Source organism: Silurus aristotelis, assembly GCF_946808225.1.
Source record: "Silurus aristotelis genome assembly, chromosome: 22".
NCBI lineage: Eukaryota > Metazoa > Chordata > Actinopteri > Siluriformes > Siluridae > Silurus > Silurus aristotelis.
The window spans coordinates 9,760,088-9,772,549 of record NC_139595.1 but is presented as its reverse complement, the minus strand read 5'-3'; the positions used below and the strand labels follow the sequence as shown (position 1 = coordinate 9,772,549).

Genomic DNA, 12,462 nt, shown 5'->3' with positions numbered 1-12,462 from the left:
CACTGTACATACAGTGCCTTGCGAAAGTATTCGGCCCCCTTGAACTTTGCGAACTTTTGCCACATTTCAGGCTTCAAACATAAAGATATAAAACTGTAACTTTTTCTGAAGAATCAACAACAAGTGGGACACAATCATGAAGTGGAACGAAATTTATTGGATATTTCAAACTTTTTTAACAAATAAAAACTGAAAAATTGGGCGTGCAAAATTATTCAGCCCCTTTACTTTCAGTGCAGCAAACTCTCTCCAGAAGTTCAGTGAGGATCTCTGAATGATCCAATGTTGATCTAAATGACTAATGATAATAAATAGAATCCACCTGTGTGTAATCAAGTCTCCGTATAAATGCACCTGCACTGTGATAGTCTCAGAGGTCCGTTTAAAGCACAGAGAGCATCATGAAGAACAAGGAACACACCAGGCAGGTCCGAGATACTGTTGTGGAGAAGTTTAAAGCCGGATTTGGATACAAAAAGATTTCCCAAGCTTTAAACATCCCAAGGAGCACTGTGCAAGCGATAATATTGAAATGGAAGGAGTATCAGAACACTGCAAATCTACCAAGACCTGGCCGTCCCTCTAAACTTTCAGATCATACAAGGAGAAGACTGATCAGAGATGCAGCCAAGAGGCCCATGATCACTCTGGATGAACTGCAGAGATCTACAGCTGAGGTGGGAGACTCTGTCCATAGGACAACAATCAGTCGTATACTGCACAAATCTGGCCTTTATGGAAGAGTGGCAAGAAGAAAGCCATTACTTAAAGATATCCATAAAAAGTGTTGTTTAAAGTTTGCCACAAGCCACCTGGGAGACACACCAAACATGTGGAAGAAGGTGCTCTGGTCAGATGAAACCAAAATCGAATTTTTTAGCAACAATGCAAAACGTTATGTTTGGCGTAAAAGCAACACAGCTCATCACCCTGAACACACCATCCCCACTGTCAAACATGGTGGTGGCAGCATCATGGTTTGGGCCTGCTTTTCTTCAGCAGGGACAGGGAAGATGGTTAAAATTGGTGGAAAGATGGATGGAGCCAAATACAGGACCATTCTGGAAGAAAACCTGATGGAGTCTGCAAAAGACCTGAGACTGGGACGGAGATTTGTCTTCCAACAAGACAATGATTCAAAACATAAAGCAAAATCTACAATGGAATGGTTCACAAATAAACATATCCAGGTGTTAGAATGGCCAAGTCAAAGTCCAGACCTGAATCCAATCGAGAATCTGTGGAAAGAACTGAAAACTGCTGTTCACAAATGCTCTCCATCCAACCTCACTGAGCTCGAGCTGTTTTGCAAGGAGGAATGGGCAAAAATTTCAGTCTCTCGATGTGCAAAACTGATAGAGACATACCCCAAGCGACTTACAGCTGTAATCGCAGCAAAAGGTGGCGCTACAAAGTATTAACTTAAGGGGGCTGAATAATTTTGCATGCCCAATTTTTCAGTTTTTTATTTGTTAAAGTTTGAAATATCCAATAAATTTCGTTCCACTTAATGATTGTGTCCCACTTGTTGTTGATTCTTCACAAAAAAATTACAGTTTTATATCTTTATGTTTGAAGCCTGAAATGTGGCAAAAGGTCGCAAGGTTCAAGGGGGCCGAATACTTTCGCAAGGCACTGTATATTTGTCAATTGACTGCTAAGCATCTGAATCAATCAGCAACTAACTATCGGCCAGCATGTATATGATAGCCATTAGCACTTCAATTCAGGAATGGTGAGTTTAATATTTTTCAAACATTGTATTGCGCTCTATTTTGATTTAGATTTTTTTTCCCTATAGAAAATATTCATGCACAACGTCTTCATTAAGATAGCTAAAAATAGCAGTTGTTCAGAGTTGCAATATTATTTAATGGAACATAGCTGGCAGAGCTAATAATAACAATAATCATTCGGGAACAAAAAAAAAAAAAAAAAACACAAATAAATTAGATAAATCTGCCCTGCCACTTTTGTTCTCTTTCTTCTTTCAGATTAGTGGTTCTGTATAATTGGGTATATTATATACAATGACAACAACAACAAAAAATAATGACAACAACTAATATTAGTACTATAATAATAAAAATATACTGTGAGATAAGAGTTGGTAAATTCGTAAACTCTTTCTCTTTCTGTGTGTGTGTGTGTGTGTGTGTGTGTGTGCATATGATGATGATGTGCATGATGTGTATGTTATTATAATGAGTGACAGTGACTGTAGGGTGGTGTGTTGATTTGACCATGAAGGCAACAGCACCAATTATAAATGTTATTAAGTTAGACAGCTTACTATAGGGCGATAAAAAGGGGGGTGTTCCAATCTTAATTTGATTAGATAGCCACCATGATGAGATTGGACATCAAAGACCTCGCCTCTGGAGACAGTGAGCTTTCTGCAGGAGCCTTTATGATGGATGATTGACTAATGGGGCTGTGTCTATGCCTCAGTGAATGTCAGAGACAGCAAGAACCCACGCAGAATATAGCTATTGTTAGTAGGAGAGCACCACAGAATGATTCATATGTGGTGTTACTATAGAGCTCACTGGCTTCTGGCACTGCAGATGAGCTCAGCTTTGCTGAAAGATGAATCTTTTATATAAAACGAAATGTTACTGCTTGTGTATGGATGTTTGTTAGGTGTACCCACCTCATCAGAAATCTGACCCCCAAATGTCACCCATGTTCCTGAAAGAGAAAGAAGAAAATGATAAAACAGAAAAAAACTGTTTAGTATGTGATACATAGGAAAGAGAGTAGTATATCTATTTGATGGATTTGTCTGAAGTGATGTAGTGAATGATCATTTCCTCTCTACCTCAGTTTCCTAGAAACATTATATGTGATATGTTACAGCCAGCCATTTCCAAATTACCCTATTTTTTCTTTAAAAGAGTACATTTCCTCAGTGTATACATTTGATATGCTGTGTTTTACATTGAAAAAAAATATGGGTTTAAAAGATTTGCAAATAATTGCATTCTGTATTTATTTACATTTTACACAGCGTCACAGTTTTTTTTTAATGGCATTGCAAGATAATACCATTGGGTCATACATTCTGAATTCAAGCAGTCCATGTTAATCCATCTAGAGTTATATCAATATTTTACATTTAATGTTTACAGAGCAGTAGTGTGAAAAGGTTGACCATAAGACATCTGAGATATTATATATATATATATATATATATATATATATATATATATATATATATATATATATATATATATATATATATATATATATATAATGACTTTGCCCACAGTCTACAACACCCATGATTCATAATGTTTATGTGGCCATGGGTGGAAGCACTGAGTCATTTACCAAATCCGGATTTCTGTCCCTGTGAGGTGTGCATAATGTCTCATTTCATTTATATAACATTTACTTTCCTTTCTGTATGTTCTCTCTTAATTGCTTATTCTTTACATTTTTTTTTTTTTTTTTACATATTATTCAGATGGGCCAAATCTTTAGGCTAAATGGACTGTTACATTATTTTACCTCAAACTATGTAACATATTTCCAGGGACAAGGGAGGTAGAATCCATATGTGGTTTATTCACAACACAGTAGCAGGTCCAAAACCTGAGTTGAGGAAACAGGCATAAAAGTCTGGTGCACAGAAAACCTTAAGTAGCAAAAAGTAAACAAAATCTAAACACATGCAAGCAAGGAATCAGAAACATGGCAAAAGTCGATGCACTAATTTGAACATGAACCAGAGTCAAGGCTTGGTATGTGCAAGATACACAATACTTTCACAGTGTAGCATAACATTAGCATGTTATATACTGTAAGGGCTAAACACAGGAAATAACCCATGACCTGGAGATGTTCAGAATTCAGGCAACAGCTTGCTGCCACTTCTTTGGAAGTTGTGACAGAATTACCCTTTTGGAACACCTCCAAGAATTCTTCTATACTGTCACCCACACTGGTTGGTCTAAGTGGTTTTGGTGAAATTCCTCAGTGAGGAAAGGATCAAAAATGTCACTCCTGTCCACCATTATTGTTCTTCAGGCCCATAACCCTCCCAGTCTACCAGGCATTGAAGTTTGCCACCCCTTTGACATGACCTTGGAAATTCTCATACCATGCATGCTGTGTTACCATCAATCTCCAAGTGTGGTGGGGGATCTCGTTCGCTGTTCTGGGGTGGTGTGTGCACCGGCTTGAGTAGTTATACATGGAACGAAGGTTGAGATACTGTACTGTGATGGTATTTGCAACCGGTAGCCAATTCGCCTGCATTTCCTGACGCCGAAACTCTCTGTAGACGCACGTGAGCCTGTTCCCATACCTTTGTACTGTGCTGGAACCAGACATTTATGTCTGAGAGTTCCTCTGACCATGGAAAGACCGGGGTTCACCCTCTGGACCAGTGTGGTACTGAGAAAGGTGTGTACCCACTCCAAGAACTGCTGCCGTAATACTGCTGGGACTTACTGTTTGTTAGGTGGGCAGCTCGGGGTGGGTGGGTTTGTTACCTAAAGCTTGTTGGATTTCTTCCATGATATCCCACTGTATGGGAGCGATGATCACCAAAGGGAGGGGTAGGATAGGTTCTGGGACATGTGGTTTTTCGATGTGGTCATGGCGGTGTGATAGTGCATCTGCCTTGCTGTTCTTGGACCCTGGACTATATGTGACTGTGAAATTAAATCAGGTGAAGAACAGGGGCCACCGGGCTTGGCGTAGGATCAATCTTTTAGCATTTTTTTATGTATTTAAGGCTGCGGTGGTCAGTGATCACCTGGAATGTATTCTGTGCCCCCTTTAAGCAGTGTCTCCATTCTTGCAGTGCTTCCTTGTCCACATCATAGTGACTCTCTGCGATGGTTTAATTTCGAGAAAAATATGCACAGGGAATTAATTTACATGGCTGGCCATGGCGTTAAGAGAGTATGGCCCCAATCCCTTAGTTATAGGTATCCACCTCTACCACAAAGAGTGTGCTTGGGTCTGGGTGTCTCAGGATCAGAGCTGTGGTAAATCGCTGTTTCAACTCGTCGAAGGATTTTTGTGCTTTAGCCGTCCACTGAAGCTTTTTGGGTTTCCTTGTTGAAGAGTTGAGAGGCTGATTTATCTTAAGTTGTAATGTAGCAAACCAGTGTAGATTACTTTATTGCTAGAGACTCAAAGCACTTTTGTACTTTGCTCTGGACAAGGGCGTCTGCTGAATGACGCAAATGAAAATGTAAATGTGGAGCTGCCACCATAGTGTAGACGTGGATGAACCGTAAATAGAAATTTGCTAAGCCCAAGAACCTTTGCAGCTCCTTGATGGTGGATGGGGCTGGCCATGCCACCACAGCTTCTACTACAGGCTGAACAGTTAATGCTTTTTTCCCAATATCGATATAATCTGTGATAATATTTTCAAATTGGGTAGTATTGAAGCTGTGCAGTGTGCCTACCATATGCCATCATTGATTCTGAGTGACCCAGCTTTAATAATAAAAAAAAAGCTTTTATAGCCTATAGTATTGCATTTAAAGTGTCCAGAGACTCAGTCTAATATCCCAGACTAGAATCAATAACTGCTGCACACATCTCCAAAACATTCAGACAACAAACACGCTTTAGATGTATTAGACTTTATTATTAGATTAGATTAGATTAGATTAAACTTTATTGTCATTTTGCAAGTTACATTTACAGAGCCAATGACATAAAGTTAGCATCTAACCAGAAGTGCATAAGTGGCCTATTTACAATAAATATTGATAAATAGGGATATGGGGTTTATATTTACAGGGCTGAGGTTGAATAATGTACAGAGGGTGCAGCAGGTAATAACATGTATACACACATACTGTATATATGTTATATGTATCTTGGGGAGTTTTTACTTGCCACAGTCGCCATTGGCTTGCTCGACAGGGACAAACTTACACCTATAAAGAACATCTTATTCATTTTTATCACCACAATTGTCTGTGTAAAACTGCTTTAAAACAATGTTCATTGTTAAAAGCGCTATACCATTAAAAATGAATTAAATTGAATATATAGTAATATACAATATACTTTGCAAAGATTATGCATAAATGTCGGGAGATGACATGCACAAATTACATGATATAGTTATGTATGTTAAGTATAAATGCTGTATGGTACAGTATATACAGAATAAATATGGGTGGAATATATAGCAGTGTGGTGATAATCAAGTTATGGATGGTGCAAAAAATGCATAGTGGATAAACAGTGCAAAAAAACAAAAATCAGAAAGTGACATTGTATGGTGATCAGTTGTTCAGTCTAGTAACAGCCAAAGGAAAAAAGCTATTCTTCAGTCTGTTTGTAGAGCTCTGAAGCACCTGTAGCATCTGGCTGCTGCGAGAAGGGTAAATAGTCTATGATTGGGGTGAGAGGTATCTTTGATAATGCCCCTTACCCTTTGCAGACAGCGTTTTTTGTGAATGTCCTTCAAGGTGGGTGGCTGAATGCCAATGATTTGTTGGGCAGTTTTCATCACCCTCTAAAGGGCTTTATGGTCAGCGGTCAAAGTTCTCAAGTATCCTGTAGCACAGATGGGACTTTTTAAGTCTGCTCAGGAAATACAGGCATTGTTGTGCCTTTCTGATCAGGATAGAAGAGTTCAGGGACCAGGTGAAATCCTCGGAGATGTGGACTCCAAAGAACTTAAAGCTGGGTACCTGCTCAACACCAACATAGTTGATGGAATGGTCTAAAGTCCACAATGACCTCATTTGTCTTCTTGGTGTTGAGTTCCAGGTTATTGTTCTCACACCATGCTACAAGGTGCTGGATCTCCTCCCTGTAGGCCGTCTTATTGTTACCTCTGATCAGGCCTACCACTGTGGTGTCATCTGCAAACTTAATGATGCTCTTTGAGGCACAGGCAGGTATGTAGTCATGTGTGAAAAGGGGGTAGAGGAGAGGAGACAGTACACATCCCTGAAGAACCCCAGTGCTGAGGGTGAGACTGGAGGAGACAGACTGGAGGAGACAGACTGTGGTCTGTTGGTCCAGGGTCCAGTTGCAGAGATGTGTGCTGATGCCAAGCTGTTTCAGCTTTACAATTAGTTTGGAAGTGCTAAAAGCTGAGCTGAGATCAACAAACAACATCAACAAACAACTTTTGCCCTGCAAAAAATGTGTTGCGAGCTTTGAACAGAAACAGACCTCCCGTTTCATCCATGGCTTCTGATTGGGAAACACTATGATGTTCTTTTGTGTGGTCACCCTATACTTACACCTGTTGATGTGATTAAGAACAGAGTTGGTGTTGATATTGGTGACAGTCAGTGGTGGCCTGTGCAGCAAATTCACTCCATTCTGTATGTGAGAACTGCTGCTGAAGAGCAATGTCAACCCCATCCAGCCAGACTTTAACAGACCTGATCGCAGGTCTCACAATTTGATGACTGGGGAAAAATTGGGCAGCAGGAACAAAGAGAGATGGTCCGGTTGTCCGAGGTGCGGGAGAGGTGTGAACCTGTAAGCATCAGCCACACTTGTATATACATGGTCCATGGTTTTGTGTCCTCTAGTGAAACAGAACACATGCTATTCGAATCTTGGCAGAACAGATATTCAATTGTAGTGATTACAACAATGAAGGCTCCATCAGGATGCACTTTCTACAGTTTGTAGATAGTAGAGCTTAGTTATTTTATGGCTGTGCTAGCCTTAGCATCCCGGGGGACATACACACAACAACGCATGTGAACTCAGATGTTAAATAAAAGGGTCTGCACTTAATGATGAGGTATTTAAGATCAGCAGAGCAGTGTGAAGAGACAGTGACAGGGACAGTGCATCATGTTTTGTTTACATAAATTCATAAGTCTCATCTGTTTTTACCCATGCAGCTTCTCCATCAGCCCTGAAAATGGTGCACCCCTCAAGCTCCAGCAAGCTTTTTGGGATGCAGAGGTTGAGCCAAGTATCCAAGAAGACCATTATACTGCAGTTGGTAGTCAGTCTCTGTGTGAGGGTCCAGATCCTGAGCTCATTTAGTATGTTCGCCAGGGGTCGAACATTGCCGAGAAGAATAATAGAAAGTGCTGGTTCAGCCTTAGTTTAACCTGAAGTCTTCCATGTTTTCCTCGTCTCTGATTGCGCTCTCTGCGCTGGCACCGGACAGTTCCGGTCGGGATAAAGGGCTCTCTGTGTTGCGACTTCCTTATGAGCTCTGGTGTTATCTGGTCAAAGGTGAAAATGAAGTCCTAAACAAAGTTTTGTGCAGATGTGACCAAAAGTGCGTAAATAAGCACAAATACGGCAAATCTGGAGAGACGCTGAGCCTTGAGATGTGTACGCACCACCATCTTGATCATGAATATCTACATCAGTGTTACATATACAGTACATCAGTGATTTTATTGACATACATATACATTCCTATTCATATCAAAGTAACTTAAATAGAAAGGTCATTTAATTCATTAATTAATAATCTGCTTCTGTTGTTATTACAGTGGCATGGTAAAAAAAAAGGTAACATAAACATTGTGTAAATCCCACAAATAATCAAGATTTTGTAAAAATGACTGTATCAGAGAAACAGGTTCTTTGTAACAGGTTCTTTATTTCTCTGCAAACAAAGAGATTCCTGTAGCTTCTTCCACTCTAAATCTCATTTTCCACTAAATGAAATTACATTAAACCTTTTATTCTCCACACAGGAGAACGTAATTTCAATGGTGTTTCATAACTGAAGTTAAATGTGACTAAGAAAACTATTTCCCATCAACTCGTTTCAGCCCTGCTGTGCCTTAGCTGTGTGAGCTAATTACTGCAAAGCATTTTCCTGTCTGTCATAGGCTATAAATTAAACATGAATATGAGAAATCTTAACAGGAGGATTAGCTGAGCAGATGCCAGTTAAAGCATTTAATTATGCAATGCTCCAGACACAATGGATGCTGATGATTGAAATATGACTTGTTGAAACAAGAGAAGGAACTTTTCATTCATTCATGAAACTGCTGCTTTTTGTAATCAAAGGAGAGCTCTAGCTCGCCTAAAAAGATAAACATTTTTGTTTTGTGGTTTTGTGTTCCAAACTGGCTCATCACTTAATCATGAAGCCATTGATTAGTCTGAACACTTGTAGAGAGAGTAGTGAGAGGCACAAAGAGAGAGAGAGAGAGAGAGAGAGAGAGAGAGAGAGAGAGAGAGAGAGAGAGAGAGAGAGAGAGAGAGAGAGAGAATCTCTCTGCTGTGAACCGGATAATGAAGATCTTAAGCTCACAGCCAGAATTAGATGATGGTGCTATAATTGGCTAAAGACTCACCAAGCCCCAAACATGATACTCGTAATCCAGATTTCCCAAGATTCCTGTAAAAAATAGAAAAAGCTATTAATCAATTAAGTGGTTTCACATGCATCTGTTTTGTGGTGAAACAAAAACATATAATTAAAGCTATGAATATTAGTTAAACTGGATATTGCCATGGTTCATTTTATTGGTGAAATTCTGTAGGAACATTTGTTTGGTTAATTAAACTTATATATAATTATACATTTTAAATTTTAAAATCTTATAAGATTTGTAGTGCGCTAATTGTGTTAGCTTCAACGTCTCTGATTTCCAAAAAAGTATGATATGCTAGACTGACTATGCTAAAGAGTTAATTGTCTAATGAAAAGCAGGTTAATGCAAAAGGTGAGTGATACTATCCAATGTTATTAAAATGTAAACCCTGTTACTGCATGGCTATTGTCAAGTGGCAGTTGTGAGTGGGTGAAACAGTGGAGGGTAAGGAAAGAGCACACCTGTGTGTGGCTAATTGGCAAATGCATTTATTGATGTGTTTGTGTTTCCAGTCAATGGATGAAATCCCACAAGGCAGCAGATAGCAAGACGCCCATTAACTTTACTGTGAAGTAAGAACAGTGATGAGACCTAAGACATTGGAAGGAACATAGTATTGTAGCGCACCCCGGGAAGTAAAAGGAGCTTACGAGAGTGAGGGAGTTGCAAGGCATTAAAGGAATGATGAAATACAATAAGAGGGACCTGTTCTGGTTTTGACCCATAAATGAAAATGAGCAATGTTGAACAAGGCGGGCTAGAGACTAAAGGCACCCAAGGCAATAGCTAAAGGAATGATCAGCACTAATGAGGATGCTCCTCACATCTTGCTGCTGTGGAGGACTGGATTTGTTGTGTGCTTTATCCTCCTGATGCAATTCTAAGTTGATATCAACACCCTATCACTAACAGCCTGCAGAGCCCTTAAAAGTGATCGAGATTGATGGTCAGTGACAACCATGTTCATTACAGCTGCTTTTACAGAACAGTGAGGTTTAAGACATGGTACTCTGCTTTAATCTTAGTGACAAATGAGCAAGGTATTTCTTTTTCTGCTTTTTGTTTGTCACAGCATTTAAATGCCTTTTGCAGTGACTATTCATCAGTTGAAATAATGGCATTAAATTGTTTTATGCCATCACCCAGTGCACTTAAAGCATAATGCTTCCCTGCAGAAGAAATCACATTAAGGAAATCTGTAATACTTGGATTTATCAGAGCCCTGCTGTTCTGCTGGCGGTGAAGGGTTACACCTAATTCATTTACATTCCCCGGCACTTATCCCTTAGTGTAATTTTCAACTGTAAAGGTGCTGCACAATGATCAGCAAAAGCTGATCTTAGGTATGTCCTCAGTGTATTGTATAATATGTAAATTTATTATCTCAAAGTTCATTATTCACTACCTGATTGGCTTCTTGGCCAAACGATGAAGAAATACATCTTAGTTTGTTTGTTTTTACCTGTTTTTATAATATGTCAATCATGATATGATTTATTTATGATTTACTTAATCTCTGGTCTGTGTTACAATTAATCTCTTTTCAAATTGCTGTGGTTTAAGCAAAGAACCTTAAGATTGTAAAGTGGCTTCATATTGTCCCTGACAGCTGTAGTGTCCCCAATTTGATCCTGAGCTCAGGTTAGGTTATGCTGCTTAAGACTTAATACATTTGAAAATTTATCAGATTTTTCAATCAATTTAAAACCTTAAATAAGTATAATTCTTGCTAAGATTTATTAAATGTAGCTTGGGGAGACAGATAAGTGATATATGTCAAGTATCCTGATAAAATGCTTCTCAAACCACATAGATCAGTTTTACAGATTTACAGTATCAGATTTATTTTATTATATCTTCTCAAGGGACAATATTATAGAAATTAAACTTGGATATATTTTAAAGTAGTTATTGTGCAGCTTGTATAGCAGTACAGATTTACTGTCCTCTGAAAATAACTCAACATGCAGCCATTATTGTCTAAATAACAGCAACAAAAGTGAGTACATGCTAAGTGATAACAGCTGTACATTGTTTAACCAATCAAAGCCTTATATCCTTATATCATCATGTTCATATTTTAGTCTGCTTGACAGGACTATTTTGGGTGTCTTGTATTAGAGCAGTTAGAATTTGGGGCTTTGAGTACAATTCTCTCATACTGACCACTGGATGTTCAACATGGCACCTAATCATCAGGATACCACCGGCCACGCATCCCCCCCGCCACCCCACCCAGGCTAATAAACGTCCTATTCGTATTGTGGTTTCCGACTCCTGTTTAAAGCGTGACACTCATGGCAAAGAACTCTGGTCTGGTGACACCTTGCTGAGGAGTATAAAGAAATTAGTTTCTTGTCTACAGTAAAGCATGGTGGTGGTAGCATCAGGGTCTGGGGCTACATAAGTGCTGTTCATACTACGGAGTACTGCAGTTCATTAAAGAAAACGTGTACTGTGACATTTTGAAGCAGAACATGATGCCCTCCCTTTAGAAACTGAGCTGAACTGCACTTTTCCAACATAATAACGACCCCAAACACACCGCCAAAATGACAACTGCCCTGCTGAGGAAGCTGAAGGTGAAGGTGAGTGCTATAAAAGCTGCACATTGACTACTTTAAAATATATCCTATTTTCACTTCTACTGTACGTCTGTTTCAAATTCTTTACTGTCATGTTTATGTGGCTAAGCTCTGTCTGGATATAACTAATTTACTCAACATCTGTACATCTTGTATATCTTTTTTATATTATTATATTCTCAGAAAATGTGCTATTATTAAAGTGTTTAAACAGTCTTTAAACAGTTTACTGCTCAAGATCTGCCATTCAGTTTCATAGAGTATGCAAAAATGCACTTAGTGATCTAAGCAATATAACAATAAAGTCTGGGTCTCAAACTCACATATTACTGCACTAAATCCTATAGGCATATATTATTGCAGTTGTTATTTGTTAATACTACTCTAATTAGTGATAATCTTATACAAACCAAGCAGTTTTTTAGGTTGAAATGTTATGAGAATCACAAGCGTCAGTCTAATTTTTCAGACCTTATATAATGTGACACATTCCAAAAATTGTACCATTTCTGTTTCTTCATTCATTTTGTGCAGTTTTCTCCACTATTGCTTTGTAATATTGAGTCTTGTATTTT

The 12,462-nt window shown here is 38.8% G+C and overlaps 1 protein-coding gene across 1 annotated transcript in view; it reads right to left on the bottom strand.

Moving 5' to 3' along the window:
- Positions 1 to 12,462, bottom strand: part of kcnab1b (potassium voltage-gated channel subfamily A regulatory beta subunit 1b) — a 61,250-nt gene that overhangs the window by 34,356 nt on the left and 14,432 nt on the right. Inside the window, exons 2-3 of the mRNA XM_083525976.1 lie at positions 9,282 to 9,325; positions 2,654 to 2,691 (exon numbers count right to left, since the gene is read on the bottom strand). Coding sequence (XP_083382102.1) covers positions 2,654 to 2,691; positions 9,282 to 9,325 — 82 coding nt within the window. The remainder of the gene's footprint in view (positions 1 to 2,653; positions 2,692 to 9,281; positions 9,326 to 12,462) is intronic.